Source organism: Osmerus eperlanus, chromosome 3 (assembly GCF_963692335.1).
Source record: "Osmerus eperlanus chromosome 3, fOsmEpe2.1, whole genome shotgun sequence".
Classification (NCBI taxonomy): Eukaryota; Metazoa; Chordata; class Actinopteri; order Osmeriformes; family Osmeridae; genus Osmerus; species Osmerus eperlanus.
Window position 1 is genome coordinate 9,444,316 of NC_085020.1, and position 20,182 is coordinate 9,464,497.

Consider the following 20,182-nt stretch of genomic DNA (forward strand, 5'->3'; position numbering starts at 1 on the left):
TGAACTGCGATTCTGGAAATCTCCTATTTATTTTCTTCTATACCATAGCAATGCGGAAGAATTCAATCACGCATGAACTCATTCAGTACATATACACACAAACCACCCCAATAAACACACAATTACAAGCCTTTATGTTGTTTCGAATTTATTTCAGTGTGACTTCACAGAGTTGGAAAAATATGCTGACAGTCCCTATAATAGAAAATAGATTCAGAATAACATTTTCACCATTTACCATTCAAATGAACCATTACTCAGGGTTCCTCATGGATTACGTTACGGGCTACATACAGTAATGCTCCTTTGGCCGCCCATCTTAAGAATGCAAAGTCCCCAACAGCACCCCAACTGTAAAATGCAACTTTGTTGGGAACCACACTACTCTAAAATAGATAGGACTTCATCAATGTTTTCCATCATCACCATGGTGATGTCTGAGCAGTACTGAGAACATGGAACACTGTGACTACTACACACATACATATGGTTGCCAGGAAACCAGTCCCTCAGAAAAAGTCCTTGAGTAATTACCCAAGGGGCTTACAGCGACTTGGTTGAGGAAATTCTGTGCTCACTTAAGGAGATTTTCAGATGAAGAGGAAAGGCTAAAGTAATTTAGCACCATTCATCACTCATGTGGAGTGCTGTTTTCATTCACACAATTCATGTTTACCAATGGGTAATGGATATTTCACCAGCACAGTGACAGTGAGATGACGAATGGCGATGTCATTATGTAGGCATGGACATAGCAAGGTTGTTCTTTGAGATTTAAGAGTTATGTGAATAAATAGTGTGCAGCCTGACAGTAATACAACCATGTTTCATCAGATGGCATTAACTAGCAACTCTCATATATTGTTAAACAGAGATTTAACGCTGTCTCTGCTCTTCAAATGAATACTGCTATCTGTCCTAGCTAAGAATGGTTTAATGTAACCTGAGTCACCAGAAAGTTTGTTTCACGTTCCCATCTGGGAAGTTGTCCTTGGAAACTTTTTGGAAAAGGGCAGGCACGTTAAAAACAACTACTAAGCAGGTGATTGAATGAACCCTCCATCACCATCTAGCAAACTTCACCCACACCCCGTAGCTGCCAGTAGTTCCTCGTGGGACACTGATTGGTCTGAGCCACTGTTGTTCGGTCACAAAAATCTTGAAGCTTGGCAAGATAGATTCTTGTGTGGTTGTGATCTCACGAATCCAGCTCTCTCTAAAATGACTGTCTGAGTGTCTGTTTAGCCTCCTTACCACCAGATCTGACATATAAAGGAACCTATTAGCTGTCTATCTTGCTAATTTTCCCTAGTGCATAGTTGCTGTCCTTGTTTGTGTGTTGTGTGTTCAAATTCACCCTAATGCAAAGCTGGAGAATATTTTCTCCTCCATTATTATACAAAATCCATTATGTTCACTTTTTGATTTAACAATCATACAACTTACTAAATGTTTTATTTAAGCTTTCTTATGAATAGATAACAGTTCTTGGCAGTGATTTCTTGAATGCACTTAATCATTATGTCACTTTAGTGGGGTAGAATATTGTTTTGCATCATTTCTGATGGGATGTGTCACACTATGATATTTAACTGTTGGTAGATATTACCTTGTGGGCTTCACTCTGCTTGCTTGTGCTTCTGAAGTCAGTTAATTATTAGAGAACTGTGCATACTGGTTCACCCAGAACCGAGTAAAGGAAACCTTTCTCTTCTCACATGAGAAAAGCATATTCCCACAAGCATTATACCGTATTCACAAAACATTGACAGGTTATAGTGTGTTTAAAGGTTACATTACTGTTATTGATTTTGCCAGCTTGGTCTGTGAACAACCCAGGAAAATACTGGGACCGGACACACAAACCCATTGTAAGGCTGGGTGTCACCCTTCACCCACCTCTCATGTGCTCAAATCTGGAGTTGCTGGACGGAGTCTCTTCTTGATGGGTCTCACACCTCATTCTGTAATTTACTGTCGCATTGCTAGTCATATGTTGATAAGTAAGGCTGTTCAAAATGTTAACCCGACCAAAGAATGATTCTTAATACATAGAAATAGTTATTCTGTGGATGTTTTAGGCGTTTACATTACAATGTTGTGAGGCTGAATTAACCCTTGTGTTATCTTCGGGTCATTCTGACCCATCAGTCATTGTGACCCACCGTCGTATTGCGACAGATTTACCGCATACAAAGACAAAGTGAAGCATTTTCTTTTAACCGTTGGGCTGTCTCAGACCCCCCACATTGCAAAGGTTAAAAGAAAATTATTTTAATTTGTTTTTGTATTGGGTAAAATTGGGTAAACACAACGATGGTTCGTTATGAACCTTTGGGTCATGTGACCCGAAGGCAGCACGAGGGTTAAGGTAATGGCTTACTGTTTTTCTTTTTTACAAAAAATATTTTTTACTCTAAATGTTGCTCGATTCCAGCAGTGCTGTGGAAGTTTGGTGCACCAGCTAGCTGTGGGAAGAAAAGCTCATGAATGAATGTGCTGGGCCTGGGTATTTAAAGACCTAGTACAAAAGACACTTTCTGCTAGGAGGGCCGTCCAACAAAAATAACCATGGCATACAGGCTGGCTGGCCCTGCTTACCATTGGCTCCCATTCAGACAGGCCAGGCTCAGTGGACACAAGCCCCAGACAGGGGGCCTGGGACCGGCACAGACACACTCCCCCGCATCACTGGGCATGGCCTGCTCCTCTCCATGCCCTAAGCCTCTGTTGTTTCAGGAATTTCACCTCTGCTTACCACCACACTGCAGCTCTCTCTCTCCATGCTTCGATATACAGAAACAAATTACAGTTGGGCTATGGCATCTAGATTTTGATGGTGTGTTAGGTTACTGTTGTTGTATCCATGCCAGTGCACAGTCATCATTTAAGTGAAAGCTGAAAAAACCCTTTCTAAAAGACCAACAAGGTTACAGGAAGAAACATTTTTTCTGTTTTTACGAGTCATTCAGCAGGAAGGTCAGCAGCAAGGATACCCTTACCATTCCCAGAAATCAATTGTTTACAAAATGAAAGCGGACCCCAGTATATAAATTGACCATTATTGGTGGGGTAGCACAATAGTCCTCTGTGTTTTTTGTTGTGGAGTCCCAGCGTGATTTAAAGCTGCTGACAGCACCAGACGCTTACATTGCATTAGGCTCTCGCTGGCTCTCTCCCTCCATCATTTGTATGGCTGGGTACAGCCTGTCTGCCTGCCTGGACTGGCCTCAGCTTGCCTGCCAGTCATTCACAATGGACGCATGGTTCATTTGGGATAGCCACATGTTCTCTTTCTCTCTCTCTCTCTCTCTCTCTCTCTCTCTCTCTCTCTCTCTCTCTCTCTCTCTCTCTCTCTCTCTCTCTCTCTCTCTCTCGCTCTCTCTCACTCTCTCTCTCTCGCTCTCTCTCTCTTTTCTCTCTCCATCTCTTTCTCTCTCTCTATCCCTCCCCCACCATTGCCCTTTATCTTTCAGTTGAACCTCCTACTCCGCCTCTCCACCTACCCATTCTTTCCTCCGGGTATCACTGTCCCGCCATCCTTGCCCTTTTCATGTTCCCCATCACTCATATGTTTGACAGCGTCCCACCTGTGTGTAGCAGCCCTGAGGGGCCCTTGCTGTTTTCATGAAGTGACAGGTGGTTATGACTTAGCAGAGAAGTCACATGAGAGGAGAGGAGATGAGAAAAGCAGAGAGAAGAAAGGAGAGGTGAGAAGCACAAATGATAGGAAAGGATAGAAGATGCATGGAAGACATGATGATTTTGACTGTCTTTTATTCTATAACAATCTTCTATGACAGATCTATTTACAAACTGTTTTCGGTCCACATGGCAGCCTACGTTTTCCTGAATGAAACAGAAAGCACAGGAACACTAAGTGTTGGAAGTGCTCACATTCGCAAAGCTACTCTTGTTGACATGAGAGGTCAATGACCTTATACACCTACACACACATACACACGCACCACACACAGGTCTAGTGCTTTAAAGCAATATAACCTGTTTTTGATCTGAAATCAACTAGGGCACAACATTCTCGTTCATAAAGAGAGCAGGTGAAATTGTTTCATAAATACTAGTGCTACATGTTGTGGAATGTAAGGGAGTCCCTAACAATACCCGCATGTAGAATAATCTTCAGTGCCGTGTGCAGTACATGTGTCTGGTTGTTCTATTCTGTCTGCAGAGAGATCTAGCACCTCTCTGCATGCTTTTGTTTCAGTAAAAAAAGAGGAGGAAAAAAAGAAAAACACACACACAGAATAGATCTTGTTGTTTGTGTTGCCGTTGTTTTGTTTGCAACTAAACAATTTGTTTTTGTGTTTTTGACCAGAATAAGTTTTACCTTGACCAGACAGTGTGGAGCAAAATTGACTTCAATTGACTGAAGTACAAGACAGAGTCCCGTATTTTTAAACAAGCTTTAGCGGCATACACCTGCGTAATCAACTGAATATATCATATCTTATGTAGAAGTATAGGTTTGTTTTCAAACGTGGGTGGGACATCTTGTTGTAAATAACTGAGGATGCGGCTGTTAAATATTATTTTCTTAATAAAAAGTGTGTGTGTGTGTTGGGAGTGTGTGTGTGATCTTATATCAGGACAGGAGTGGACCACGCCACTCGGTATTTTCCGGAAACTCGTTTTTTTCCGGAAGATCATTGCTTTACCCCGCTGCTCCCCAGACCGCTTTATGTCTGGCTGCTAAGGGCGACAGTAGCCATGCGCGGTCGCCATGTTATCAAGCAAGCACTCCACCCCCTTTGGTCTCGTCACCGGCTGACAACGATAGCTTACCAGTGCAAGAAGGCGGACAGACTCATGTCATGACAGCATTTGAGAAACGGAGTGATACAGCAAGATTGGACTAAAACAATGAATTATCGTAATGGATTAACCAGTTTGCATGACAGTTGAGTGGATATAATACTAGTAGAACAACTGTGCACCGCTAAAGGATTGCTTGTTTTTGTTTTTTCTTTCATCAATTCATTAATGCGAGACCCTACAGTCTGTCTATAGTGATGGAGGTTGGAAGCTGACTTCCTTTCTGTAAAGTATACGCATTGGATGTGTGTTTCTTAACCTGTTAATGTTACAATCGTAGAAAATCAGATAGAGATTATTTAAAGCGCTATAACTACATTATGTTGGCTTGTGTGTGAGACGGACCATAGCTACGAACAAACGCGTCAGTGTCTGGCTGGCAAGCAAGCACATCAGCTGACGTTAGCTAGCAAGCTAGCTAGCTAGCATACGGCTGCCTAGCCGACTGTACAGCGGAAACGAAAGCATTCTTGTTTTTGACGGGGGCGTTTGAAAATCCCGAAACGTTAACCTGATATTAATTGGTTATAATTATAACCAGGGAAACTAAATTAGTTGGATAGTGCCATCTGTTAACATAGACTTTTTCAAAACGGCGGCGTTAACAAAGTGCAACAGTATTCGAGACTGTCAGAGACTAGCTACCCCCCGGAATCTTTCAGAATGCATCATCCGGATTCTGCAGACTCTAGCAGTGTTAGAAAGATGGCGCACCCGGCGATTTTTCCTAGAAGGGGTAGCAACACCGGTAGCGGGAGTGGCTCCACGTCTACACCGGCATGTTCGGGTGTTAACAATAGCCACGTCCCGGCCGAAGATTATCAATCCTCCCTATTGACCCAGTCTCAACCCCCAGCCGGTTCGTCATCTCCTGGAACCCAGCACCCTCCGCACAGCCTAAACTTGCATTCCCAGCCTCTGCCCGCCCAGTCAGTCGGGGCACAGATGAAGAAGAAGAGCGGCTTCCAGATCACCAGCGTGACTCCGGCCCAGATCTCAGTGAGCACCAATAACAGCATCGCGGAGGATACAGAGAGCTATGACGACCTGGATGAATCTCACACAGAAGACCTTTCCTCGTCTGAGATCCTGGATGTTTCTCTCTCTCGAGCAAACGAGATTGCTGGGGCAGAGAGGAGCTCCTCTGAGGAAACGCTTAATAACTTTCATGAAGCAGAGACCCCAGGAGCAGTCTCTCCCAACCAGTCCCTTCACCCTCACTCTTTAACCCAGGCTCCCCAACACGGAGGGACTATGGTAAATGGTACTGTGCATCATCATAACCACCACCAACATCCTCACCAAGCCCAGGCCCACAACCCCTCCTCCGGGACTGGGCTGACCGCCTCTGCCCTCACCTCTGGAGCATTTACAAGCATTGCCCAGAAAATGCCTTCAAACATGGGGGCCACATTGGAGAGTGTTTCAGTTGGCCTGCCGAGTGTTGCTGCCCAGCCTGTAGTGGCAGTTGCCCCAGGACCTGTCCCTGGAATGCACAGCTCTGCAACTGGCGCTACCGTTAGCATAGTTAATCCCCTGACCAGCAATGTTAGTAATGTGAATGTGTTGAGCTCTGTCAATGTGCCTGTGATGGGGGGTGTCAGTACCAGTGCTAGCAGCAGTGGTGGCTTTCCTTCCAGCATAATGACTAACAGTGGAGGTGGTGTTGTCATGGGCAACAGTATCAGTAACCCCAACATAACCATGATCCAACACCAAAGTGGAGTCGTCAACTCCAGCATCAACATGACACCCGGCGCCACCGCTGCCTGTGCCCCTACAGTGATGGGACTTTCCAATGTCAGCAATGCTGGAGTAGCTGGGAGGACCCCACCTGGGGTTATCCCAGGATCAACCATGTCCCCAGCACAAGCCCAAGTCCCCTCGTCGCAGCCGTCTCCAGCATCTGTCCCCGCCCCTGCCGCTGCCAGCTCCCGCTTCAGGGTAGTCAAATTAGACTCCAGCTCTGAACCATTCAAGAAGGGCAGATGGACATGCGCGGAGTACTACGACAAGGACCTCCCCGCTTCTGCATCTGCCTCTTTGGATTCTGTCGGCCCCAGCGCCCGGGCGGCGGAGGCCGTGCGTCAGTTTGCCCCAGAGAGTATGTCCACTGTGGGGACAGAGAGAGAGAGCACCAGTGGGAGTTCTGTGAGCAGCACGTTAAGCCACTACGCTGAGAGTGTGGGCAGTGGGGAAACAGGGGGTCCCTTACCCCCTCACCTCCCAGCCCAGCTACAGGATTATACATCTTCTCCTCAGGGAGTCCAAGCTCCCCTTGCTGGCTTCCCCATGGCAGTGTCCCATACCCAGCCTCACCTGCACCTCCAGGATATGACCCATGCACACCTGAAGACCACCATGGCCCCCTCCAATCCCACCAGTGTTCACCAGCCAATACCCATCAGCATGGCTGGCCTCCAGACCACCATAGGGCACCCCAACCCACCCATGTCCCAACAGCAGCTCACCTACGCCCAGGCAGCTGCTATCCATATTCCAGGCTCCACCCAGGGCCTTGCGGGTGTTCACCAGCAGCAAATGGGCTATGCCTCCCCCCATCAGCACCCTGCTGCTCCCCAAGCAGGCCCTGCACTCATCAGGCCTCTGAGCCAGGGAGGCAGCTTACCTCCAGACTACCCCCAGACGCTTCCCCAGTCTGCCACCTCTCAGGCTCTGCCCCACCTGACTGGATCAGCTTCCTCTGGGCCTGGGAATGGGCCTGCGCAGATCATGGGAGCTCAGCAGCAGCAACCACCAGTGGTCTCCATGGCCCAGCCACAGGTCCAAGCTTCCCCTCAGAATGTCCTACAGCAGGCTTCCTCCCTCCAGGCCTCCACGGGAGGGATGGTCCCTCATATGGGTCTGGTAGGGACAGGTTTGGGGCAGCCGCCGCAGAGCCACTCTATTCCCCTGGAGCAGCAACAACAGACACAGTCGCTCCCAGTTCACACCCAAGGCATCAGCACCCAGCTGCCCAACCCAGTCCCTCTCAGCCAGGTCACGTCCCATGTGCCTCCTCCTAACCCTCAGAGCGACCCCCAGTCCCAGAGCCAGGTCCAGAATGGCAGTGGGGGGATGGTTCAGTCTCAACCCGCTAGGGTCAGCATGGCCCAGGACTTCAGCAGTGCCAACGCTCATGCCCAAGCCGTTGCTGCCCAGGCCAATGCCCTCTACGCCAGCCTGCCCTCCTTCACCAGCACCCAGCTGGAGGACGCCCAGCGGCTGCTCCTCCAGCACCAGTCGGCCCTGATGGGATTCCCCAAGCTGGCTGGAGAAGGAGGGGCTGGGGCAGGAGCAGGCCAGGGAACGGAGGGCAGCACTGGGGTTAGTGCCTTAACCGCCTCAACTGGACTCTTCAAGGCCGTGGATGGAGACGACGATGGGTGAGAATGAATTTTATTCCGAGTGATGTTCCCTTGTTTGAGATTGATTGGTTACAAATGCTGATTGATTACTAATGATGGTGCTAACAGGGATATTGTCAGACAGCTGCAGCCGAGTTCATGAGTGAGTGTGGCTGAGACGGGCCGGACAATTCAGCTGTGAGAAGAATGAAACCGCTGAGACACGGAGAGTGCATCGGTGCATGTGCTCGTCTGTGTGCATGTCTGTGCTGTGTGCAGCATGCGATGGTTGCAGACAGTTGTCTCTCCTCAGTGCTGTGCTCAGCTGGATGTGACGTCTCCTCCTGTCTGGGCCCAGCCTCAGTGACTCGGCATTTAGACTAGCTAGCACACAGTCTGTCTGGACTGGAGTCTGCCTATGCTGCCCTTCCTCTGCCCCAGCCTGCCATTTGCCTTACTGTATTACTACTACTGCTGCCGGCTATACAGCTATCTGTACACAGCCTCGCAACCCCTTTCCACAGCAGGAAATAAGGCATTAGGTACTTTGAACGATTAGCCTGATTGTGTGAAGAGATGGTCTAATGCAGGAAAGGATACTATAACAGTGGAAATGCAAAGGCCTTTATTCCTCCTATGGCCTTGATCAAGATTATGAAGGAAAATAGTGGTTCCTTGTTTATACTAGTTGGGTGTAATCTTTCCGTTTTGGCTTAAATTCATGAATTAGGTTAAGCTCATTGTGGAAGCCTGTTGGTTAGTTATGCCTTGAATGGGAAAGAAAAGTCAAATAATTGTTATCCTCTAAATTTAAATTATGTTATTAAGGTTGTAAGCGCCTACCAGCAGCTTTTTGTTTTCCTAGTACCTAAACCTCTTTAGTTAGTATGCATCTTTGCAAAATACCAATTGTTGGGTATGTTAGTTGCATCAGTGCTTGGTGTCCTATAAAAATGGCAACTGTAAAGACAGTTTATATTGACAGAGTATATTGGCCTACAAAATACCTTTGCTTCTGAACTATTAAGGCAATGTAAAATACCTACATTACATCCCTTGTTTATCAGTTAGGGATCCAGTCCCTATGTCTTTGATACCAAAAGAATACCTTGCCTGTCCAGTACAGACCAGAACAGCGTAGTGGAGCCAAACTGAGGATGGCTACTGTTCTCACATGATTACTGGTTTGGAGGAATGTATAATCTAGCATGATAATGTGGATTATAGTCTTTAATAAACGCTGCATTTTAGTTCTCAGACCAAAGCCCCTCGGCTCAAATGAGAAGATTGTCTTGGTGAATTAGCACCCAGGGGAGTGGTGTGGTGTACCTGCTGCTATACTGTGGTGTGTGTGTGTGTGTGTGTGTGTGTTCCCGTTTTTGTGTGCGTCACGTGTAGTGTGGCAGGTGCCAGTGCTTTCTAGAGCCTGCTAGAACAGATGTTTCTACTATGATGAATGGCCCTGCCACTGCCACACCTAGTAACACAGACCTAGGCAGAGGAAGGCAGCCACACACAGGGTCTAAGCAGACTGACAGACCAGCAGGCTGACTGGCCCTCTGGTTGAGAGTTGAAGGGAGGTAACTGTCCCTTTTATCACAGAGCAAGACTAGGCTACAAACTCTCCCCCTACTGCCAACACATACACGCACACACGCACACACGCACACACACACACACACACACACACACACACACACACACACACACACACACACACACACATGGGTACCCGTCCCCACACACACAAACACAACACACACAGTACACAGAGAGTGGCTCTAAAGCAGCCTGCATACGTTGACCAGGTCTAATGAAGTTGCTCTCTGCTTTAGCTTCAGTTGAGCGTGGTACCATGCTCCATGGCCTGCTATGGGGTTAGGCTACCTTGCGAATGTGAACCAACCTTGTGATGCTAAAACTGCAGGGCTAGTAGTTTACCACACACCCGCTTGGCTTGGTTTACCTAGGCTACTAGAGCCTAGCATGAACTTCAGAGAGGAAGGGAACAAAATCTTCTCATGGAGATGGGAACACAGGTGGATTAGAGGAAGTATATTATCAGTAACGTAACCGGTGAATTTTCTTTTGCGCTATCAAAAGATTCAGAACTATTTCCATGACACTGATCAGTTTTAAAACGTTAATGGAATTTCACCTCAGGCACAAGCAGTACCAGAATGCTGTAGTCATATGGCTCCTGTTGATAGGGACATGAACTGTTAGGTTTCTGTATAAAAAAAAAAAAAAGACAATTCCAATAAAAAGATTTGGTGTCATGTTTGCATTTGTGGTTGCATCCCCATGCGGCAGTCTCTACCACAGCAGACTTCCCCTTAGCCTGCACTGCAGATTCGTACCTTTTGATTTGTATACAGGTTTAAGCCTAGCTCTCATGTTGGACATCATTCAACCTTTTTCTGTACTCCTACTTTTACCTGTTGAATTTGTATACTTGCTCTCCATACTGGAAATGGGGAGGGGGGGGGGGGGAAAGGACAAACGTTCTTGAAATACGCTGCTAAGGAATCCCAATTATAAAGAAAGGTTAACTGCCTTGAGCAGTTTAGGTGAAAACAATTTAGTTTTTTTTTTTTTTTTTTTTTTTTTACTGCAGCACCAGATTTGTGCTATCTATTGTGTTGTAATTGCAGCCAGCTTCTCGTAAACACTAATTTGGCGTTTGCCCCGCTAATCTTTTTATTTTTACGAGTCGACGACTTGCATGCAGTGCCTGGGCTGTCTCATCCACAGTGCCTGTGCTGTCTCATCCACAGTTCCTGTGCTGTCTCCATGTGTGGGATGACCCTCATGGTCATCAATCACTCTGGAGACTCATGCAGTCGTAAAACTGTCAACTCATTACCAGGAGGGGGATGGGTGGACCAGAGAGCCTCCCTGTGTGTGCGTGCGTGTGGTGTGTGTGGAAGGCTGTCAGAGCTACCCTTAGTAGTTCTCATGGAGGATGATTTACATAGTGAAGGACATGCGTATCAGTGAATAATATTGCCGTATTATGTTGAGGATATTAGAGAAGTGGCTTATGGTTTGAGTTGGAGTTATAGATGAAATGACCAGGTGTGTGTGATGTTAAGAATATCGGTGTAATACATTTTAAATCCTTTAGCATTCAGTCTCAATAGCTCTGTGTGTGTGTGTGTGTGTGTGCATACATTAGGTCAGGGTGTGTCCTGGCAGCCTACTATAGGGAGATGTTTATCTCCATGTTAGCTCTGTTTTGAATGTAATCTGCACTTGGCAGTGAGGGGAGCAGAGCCACATGAGTCTGGATGAATCTCTTTGTGTAGAGATCAAGTTGATAACTCTCCCAAGTTAACATCCAGAGGAAACTGTCTGGCCACGCTCGGTCCAGCCCGTTCCAGCTGGTTTGGACCAGACCTGGGAACTGTCTGGCGAGACTGGATAGAACTGGACCGATAAAGAGACTGCCATGTTGTGTTCCAGTTTCCGTCATTGTATGGATTACTCTGCTGGATGTTAACTTCTTTTAGGAACATTCTGCAATTGTTATTCCTGCTTCAGCGATATATATAAGCCCCCAGTAGTAGCTAGCTTGAACAGTTACACAGCTTTATCTGTCTAAGCCTCAGTGTGTAACGCAGGCTAGATAGGGGAATCATGAAAAACGACTTCAACGCTAACATGTTGTTATCTCGGCCCCGTTGAGGTCATTGTGGTTGTATGACTTAGTCATCTCCATCATATGACATCATCTCTGAGCCTTTCATCTCTCTGAATGGATCGTCCTCTCTCCCCGGCGTTCGCTCCTCAGTGATGTCACTTTGGGGTTTGTCCTCCTGCTTTGTGCCCTCTCGGGGCCGGAGGAAGGAACAAACATTTCCTTTAAACCAGGCTGAAACCTGAGAAGTAGCCCGTCAGCCCCAGAGCAGCGGAATCAGCTGAAACAAGGCTATCTCTCTCTCTCTCTCTCTTTTTTTGTTGATCCGTCTCTGTCCTCACATGAACCTCCCGATCTTGCTTTGGCCCCGCGGTACGCTGCCGCATTTCTGCTCTTGCCGACGTGCGGAGGGCGGGATTTCAGAACGAAGTGGATCGGAGACGTTCTGTGCTTTTATTCCAATTCAGTCCAAGTACAGGTCCTTTTGTCTCGAGAGCCATGTGTTAGCGACTGGGTCTGTTACTGAAACGCGGAACTCGGTTAGCACACTGGAGCTGGTATTATTCCTGGCCCCACAGGCCTGTTCTCTATTTTCAGAGGTGCACTCGGCTTCTGTTGTCCACAGCATCTGAACGTAAACAACATTTATTATGCTAACGACCCCCCCCCCCCCAGTTACACACACGGCACACCAGAGAGCACCAGAACAAGGCAGCAACGCCGTTGTTTGTGTGTGTGTGTGTGTGGGGGGGGGGGGGGACTTCCGTTTGTATGCGTGTGTGTCTACACACATTTGCTAAGTGGTGACTGCCGCACAACTGAATATTGCCATCAGTCCCATCCCATTCAGCCAGAGATGGGATGAATCTAAGGCTGGAGGTGTAGGAGGCTGCGGCCCTCCGGGTAACCCAGCCGCGCTCCCTCCTCTATCAGCGGAGGAGAGGTTGGCGCCCACCACTCAGCCCCTCTCTCCATCTGCGTCAGGCTCCTTCACTCTGCTTTGATCCGGATGCGGTGTTTCACTGCTGGCTTCTCCCTTTCTCTCTCTCTCTCTCTTTTTTCCTCTCCGTGTCCATCTCTGTAGCTCTCTCTTTGCCTGTGTGTGTGTGTGTGTGTGTTCCCCCCTCTTCGTGTCTCTCTTTCTTTGTCTCTGCTGTTGATTTAGCCCTCGTCTTTGATGATTTATGGCATCCCCCCCCCTCACGTCTATAAATGGGGTTGATCCATCCACTCAGCCTGTTTTGAGGCTAATGGCTTGTAATGGAGCATAATGGATCGTGTTGGCTGTCTACCTTTCATCTCAGGAGCCTGTACTAGTAGACTCTAACCTCCAAGCTTCCGACGGAGGGAGGACAGAGGCAAGAAATGTTCTATTCTGCGTAGCTAGTGTTCTGATGGAGCCCCGCTAGCAACTGGTGTTACCATGATGGATTCCATCTCACTTCTAATTGAGCAACGCTTCATTTCATGAAATGCCAGCGACTGGTAAAGTATTAGATAATAGGCTACATAACTCAGTCTCTCATCATCTGTGGAAACTTTTTAGATGGAGATTCCGCTCCACGCTGTGGATGATGATCTCATATCATCAATCTGTGACTCACTGAGTCACTGACCACTGAACAGTGAGAGTCCATATGGTTCTTTCTTTCTTTCTCTCTCTGTCTCTCTTTTTCTCGCTGAAGGTCTATTTTTCTCTCTGGTCAACCATTTTGAGGCTCTAGCTAGCTTGGAGCAGGCCTAGAGCAGAGTATGCCCGCAATTTGCTGATTCACATCTGACATTCTTGTGACCAACACTCTGTCCAGTTGAGAGCAGGAATGTACACACACACACACACACACACTGTACAGAGGATGACTGTTGTGGTTCACATCAGACATAATTGATGTTGTCAGTGTCTACAACTGTCTCTGTCTATCTGTCTGCCTGTCATTCATACCAAGGCTCTCTTTCTGTCTCTCTCTCCCCTCACACCCCTCACTCGTTCTCTCACTCACTCGTCTCCATCCCTATCTTTCTTTCTCTGTTATTTGTCCCTGTGGTGTCTCGGTCAGTGGCAGGCAGCCTTAAGTGAGTCACTGATTACCAGTTTGTCTCTGCTGCTCTGGTGAGCCGGCACAATGGCATTTCCCTTCCTTGTGTCACTGGCTGGCCAGCCCACACTGAGTGAAACCAGGTCAGACCCACACAATGGAGGCCCTGCAGCACAAAATAATTTGATCCCTCCTTTCTTTCTGCACCCCCCCCCCCCCCAGAAAAAGGCAAACATTGAAATTATTTTCAGAGATGGGACACAGTCGTAAAATTATGTCTATCTTTCTGTACATATACAGATACTGAACTGAAATTGATTCAAGGAAAGGACTCCGAGAAGGTGAAGAGACCAGGTTTGGACTCTGTTCCCAAAAATATCATACTTGCATGTATTCAATACTAAATCAGTGCTTCCAATTGTGTAGAAAAAGATAAATAAAATGAAAATGTAGCAAGCTCATTTAATGAATACAAATTAGATTGAAGCATAGGCTACTCTTTTTCCTCTCTGGCGTTTAAGCCTTCTTAGATGCGCTCTCTCCGAGGTTCTCATGTCATTGGATTTCTCCACATCACTTTTGACCAGACAGGAGAGGAATAAAGCAGCGTCATCCACTGGCTAACCGGGGGGTGATGGCCGTTCCCTCTCACTTTGTCTTGCTAATCCCCTTTTTCAATGGCCTCGGAGGCTGAATGAGAGCAGCAGGGAGCAGCTTTGTGGCTGGCATTGCTAGCTTGCTTGCGTTATCTTGGCATCATTACAATGCAGAGTGCTGGACTTCGCTTAGCATTAGCGTCTTTCATGGACGCAACGTAGCCCAGCTAGCTCAGCATCCAGGCTCACGTATAGGATTTCACTTCCTTGGTTTAGCCTCTTAGCGGTTAGCACTGAGTCATTGTTGTAGTCATAGCACCCGAGCTAGCCTGGCTGCCAGCTGTTGTCCTCCTGCCTGCTACTTTTCAGTGCACCGCCATCGAGCTGTAGCCTGCGCACCTTGCACTTCTTTACGTTTGCCCATGCCCGTTTTTCTGCCTGTCTCGTTAGCATTCATTCCAGTCAGCATGTTTCAAACAATGACAAAGACTATCTGCTTCAATTATCGCTTGCCTGCCTGTCTATCCTTCCTTCCTGTCTGTCTGTGCTGTATGTCAATGGCCGACTGAGCCTTAAGCTCTCGGCACAGTCGTTCCCCAGCCAAGAGTGACAGCATCCCCCCTCAGTGTGCCAGGCCGGGCAGCAGAACAGTGTTGGGTTAGTTACAGGCGGCTGGTCCTTCTCTTTATCCTGGCCCGAGCCCAGGAAGACACACCAAAGAAGGAGCTCTGTCTCCATAGAGACCCCCCCCCCCTCCCCCCGGTTGAAGTCTCTGTAGGAGCCTGATGAGGCTGCTCTCTCAGACTCTGTCAATTAGAAAGAGCTCTCTCTGTCTACCTCCATCTCCCCCTGTCAGCCCCGGAGCCTGCCCCTCCCTCCCCCATTCCCAGAACGTTTCGCACCAACAGCCTTTAGATGACTAAAACCAGCCACTCTGAGGCTGTTGGTGATGATAATGATGATGACGGTGCCGTTTTCTGTCTCTTCGACAGGTATTCGTTCACTCAGTGGTGAATCCCCAGGGCCATCTTGCCTTGGCTCTCTGCCCAACACTCTGCCGTGCATTCCCAGGCCCAACCTGCAATTACTTTTTCACTTGGGTGCTTTTCCTGTGTGTGTGTGTGTGTGTGTGTGCGTGATTCCTCCTGTCAGACCTCTGATGGATGTGTTTCATAACTCAGCAGAGAAGGGTTTCTACATGACTTGGTGCACATGTTGTTTGCTTTAGGGCCAGTCAGCCTGGTCAAACAGTAGGTATGGCCTACTTTAAACCCTACATGTAGCAACTATCTTGCTCTTGAATCAACCTGTATAAATCATTCCTTTCAGAGTTCTCTCTTTCCCAGGGTTGTTAGTTGACTGACGTAAAGGTTCTAGTAGATGGCAAGGATGAACCCTCAGCATCTCAAAAGCCAGAGACGAGGGTTTGCTACCATATCATGTCGAAACGTTGGGTGCCTAAGTTCACCACCACAACCAAACACCACCATAACGGCACAAAAGAAATCGGAGTTCCGGTTTCCAGGGCACGCCCGGCTGACCCAAAGTCCTTGTCGACAAAGTGTTCTCTTTTAGGGAGGGATCATCTTTTTTTTCTTTCTGCCGACAGGCAGAGAGCACTGACAGGATGTGAGCCGTCAGCGGAGGTGTCAGTCAGTGTGCAGGCTAGGCAGGAGTCAGCCGGGGGCTGACTGAGAGGTAATGGAGCCATCGATTGAACCTTGTCACTCACTCTGGACCTGAACATACCTTAGGGAGGGACACGCGCTTTTCTGCTGCCATCTAGTGGCCATTGCAGACCCGAGGGCGTAGGGCTGGGCTTACGGTAGGGCTGGGTCGTCCTAGGTTTACTGAACGCTGTCTGAGGATGGGGTAGGCCTGGATAGTGTCCAGGTGAACCTAGACCTTTCTAAAAGGAAGGTAGGGCCTTAGATGATAGATCTAGTTCAGGGGTCTGCAACCCATGGCTCCAGAGCCACATGTGCCTAACATAGCCTAAAACTTAATAGTCGCAAAACTTAGGTTTTGGGATGCAGCCATAGCGTCTGTTGAGCATCATGGGAAGGTACTACGGTGTCAATTTCGTTTAAATGGAAAATGTACAATATGTCTTAAATCCAACCAATAATGTCGTCTGTGCAATCGAATTTAACTAGTGGGGCTTAAAAAAGTCTACGTAGAAGTAACCAATAAATAAAAAAAGGTGGTTAAATGTTTAAACAACCTTAAAGAAGGGAAGTTGAATGCAGACATATCAACTAAGAATATATTCATGCGATGGATGACATTAAACCTGTTGATCAGCTATATCAGTGTCATATCAGTGCATCTCTCAAATTCAAATCCAGATTTTCATCTATTGTGGCTTCCGATGCACCCTAATTTTGTTGGCAAATGAAGTGGCTCTTGAAATGAATATGATCCCAGGCCTATGTTTTAAGGACATTAGTAGATTTATGAAGCCGTCGAGTACTTTGATGTTACAGTGCCATCTAGTGGCTAAGAATGTACACACCATGTTCATTTTGGATGATTTCGAACGGACCGATTTGCCGGCTGTTTTCGATGCCTTTAATGCCAATGTCACTTCAAATTGAACACCTTGTCTGCCTGTAGATGTAACGTGTGCCATAGAGCGGATTCAGGATTAGGCTTAACGTTGGACAAATGTTGCGCGGTGAATTTATTTCCTTTATTGTTTAGCATCTTCAGCCTCATTTATAATTTTTTTTCACATGGTGAAAAATGGTAATTACATTAAATCAAATGGCTGCGTCAAATTTACATGACGCACAGAGATAAAGAGCGAGAGATACACCGTTCAGTGCATTCAGGACCACATGCAGTGGAATAGATATGCTATGTACACTTACATTTCATGTTGATAGACTGTAACAGTACCAAGAGAAAGGGAGGGAGAGGAACACAATTAGACATTTGTCGAATACTTTCAACAAGTGAGGAGTGCTGTCTGAAGAAGTCCGTGTCTAAAGAAGTCTGTCTTTAGTGTGGCACTGGTTAGCTTTGCTTACCTAAATTAGACCCAAGTTGTCATCCGATCAGAAGGGACGAGACCTCACCCACAGTCTCCACCTGGACATCCTGCGTCGCTTTTTTGTGCTGTAACAGGTTCATGTCTGTGTTCATGAGATTCCTGTGCTTGGGAGCGAAAGAGCTTAGTCCATCTTAAGTTGTTGTTTTTAAAATCCTTAAGTTATGTGCCGGTTATCAGGTTTGTTTGTCTAATCAGCCTTGTGACTTTGTGTTGGGGGAGGGGGCGGGGGGGGGGGGGGGGCGGGGCGGGGGGGAGGGGGGTAGTTTTCCCTGTGAAGTTCTAGCTTTCTCCAGGAACAATTGGATTGCCCCACCCTCACTTTTCAGGGAAGCCACCGTTGTGGCACCGTCTGACCATAAGTAGGACCAATAGATCTTCATAACTAGGACCAAGGCTAACTGTATATATCAACAAAATATGACTTATAGGCTAGCTACATTATTTGAAAAATATAGGCTGTGATGGATAAAAATGATATAAATGGATGGTCGTTTAGATGTTATCAACCGCCACACCAAGCACCCTGCTGGAAGTCTTGAGAACCCTGAAGATATTCCTCTTTCGTGGAAAGTTGATTGGCTTCTAGGCTGTCGATCTATTGGATCTGTGCTTTTCCCAGAAGACAGGTGAACTATTTGGCTAATGAAACTACCTAGAATCTCTGGTAGATGCTGTAGTTACAACTATGGCCACCAGGAGGTGGTAGGCTACCGCACAGAAGATGTCCCTTCATTGTCTCACTGGAGGATTGTTTTGAATAGGTCGTTAGAGATGGAGACTAGCAAACTACTTCAGTCCAGATATTCCAGTGTTGAATCCTGCCAAATTACCACACTTTTTTTAAGAAAGTACTGAATATGTGTACTGTCTCGAGTAAAACAATACTGACCGTTTTGTTCCGCACTAACCAGTGGAATTCTGTTTGGACTACGCACTTCTTGTCCTTGATTATCTGCAGCACTTGCACACTGTTGGCTACATGCACTATTTGAATGTCACTTTGGATCAAATGTCTGCTATGCCCTTGTGGTGTGTTGAGTTAGTAAGAAGAGTTGGAATCGGATGTGTAGGTTGGGCTCAGTGAATGAGCAGGTGTGAGAGACATGTGTCTTTGTCCTGGGTTTTTGTTCAGTCAAGTATTGCATATTTTCGGAATGACTCAATCAAATCAACCAGTCAATCAATCAGTATTGTATTCTGCCCGCCCCAATCACTAGCTCTTCAGTCAACTGGGACTTCCTGATTAATGAGAGGATTAAGACAAACGTTACGCAATCGGAACGTTACAAACTTAATACGCAGGCCTACGGTGGGCTCTTGTTGCGCTCTGCAGTTCCCCTCCAGCCTTACGCTCTTGCCCTGCCTAACCTAAAGCACTCCTCATACATCACTGCCTCCAACACGCAGCACCTGGACACGCACACAAGGGAAGCCGCTTCCTGTGCTCGGAACGAATCATTCACCCCGCGCACCTTCGGTGTGTGACAGTGCACAGGATGTTCTCGTTCCCTCCTTCACCTCTCCATCTCTCTCCATGTCTGACCTTCCTGGGCGCTGCCGCCTTTAGGTAAGTGTCTCTTGTTGTTCTCCTGCTTCTCCAAGCGGTCCCCTGTGGAATGTGCGTGCGCCCTAAGGCCAGCACGTGTACTGGAGGGGGACCCGCTGATGGTAGTGTCGTCATTGGGTCGGTTCTGCGTCTGGCGTCTTCAGATCCGGTGGCGGCCCCACAAATGGCCGTTGGACAACGTACTGTATTGAACACCCACTCTCACACGCTCACGCTCTTCTCCCTTGGGTTTTTTTTCGATGCCAGTTCCTGGTATTGGAGAAAAACACCAGGAACAACAAGGGTTAACTTCGCCACAGTAAATGGGCCTCTAATGACCTTTGGGCTTCATGTATTATGCATGGAGATGTAAGGTGTACCAGTGTCTAGTTAGTCGGTAGCCTGTAGGTAAGCTTCTAGCCTCTTAAGTTGGATGGGGACAGTTCATTTGTCAGTTTGATCCCACACCAAAATATATAAAAAGGTTTTACCCTCTAACAATGCTTTCCAATGTTCTACAGAATTTCATTTTTGTCAGACCATAAGTCAACAGTATAGGCCCTTTGTGTTCCTAGAACTGTTTCGTCATCCAGAGTCACTATCAGCATCAGACTGGTTCAAACCGGCTGTGCTCAGCATCCACCCACGCACCACTGCTACTGCTCCTCCCTCCCTCACATCACCTCGCCTTTCAGCTGTCATCCCTCTCTCTCTCTCTGGTTCTCTCTGTTTTCTGTTTATCTTTGTCTCTGTTTCTGTCCCTCTCTTGGCTTCTGTCTTAGTTTTTCTGTGTCTCTCTGTCTCTCTCTATATATATCTATATATATATATAGATATATATCTATATCTATCTTTATGTATAGATGGATAAAGAGAGGGGCTATGTATCTATCTCTTTCTCTTCTTGCCCCCTTAAGACTTTGGTGCTCTCTGTGGGTACTCCAGCTACTGTCATTGATTGTCTATCAGGCTGGAAAGATGGGACACAAGACAGTTAGTTAAGCACTGTGCAGTTGCATCACTGGAACATCAGGCAGTCTTCAGTACCAGCTATATCTCTAGGTCTCATCCCGGCTCTGTCCCAATGCATGGCCTTCACATGTCTCTTCTGGTCTCCAAAGTCTGCGTT

The 20,182-nt window shown here is 47.1% G+C and overlaps 1 protein-coding gene across 1 annotated transcript in view; it reads left to right on the forward strand.

Annotated features, from left to right (window-relative positions):
• Positions 1–4,777: 4,777 nt before the first annotated feature.
• tsc22d1 (TSC22 domain family, member 1) overlaps positions 4,778–20,182 on the forward strand; it is a 29,190-nt gene continuing 13,785 nt past the window's right edge. Inside the window, exon 1 of the mRNA XM_062457071.1 lies at positions 4,778–8,219. Within this exon, the coding sequence (XP_062313055.1) occupies positions 5,497–8,219 (2,723 nt within the window). The 5' untranslated portion in view covers positions 4,778–5,496. The remainder of the gene's footprint in view (positions 8,220–20,182) is intronic.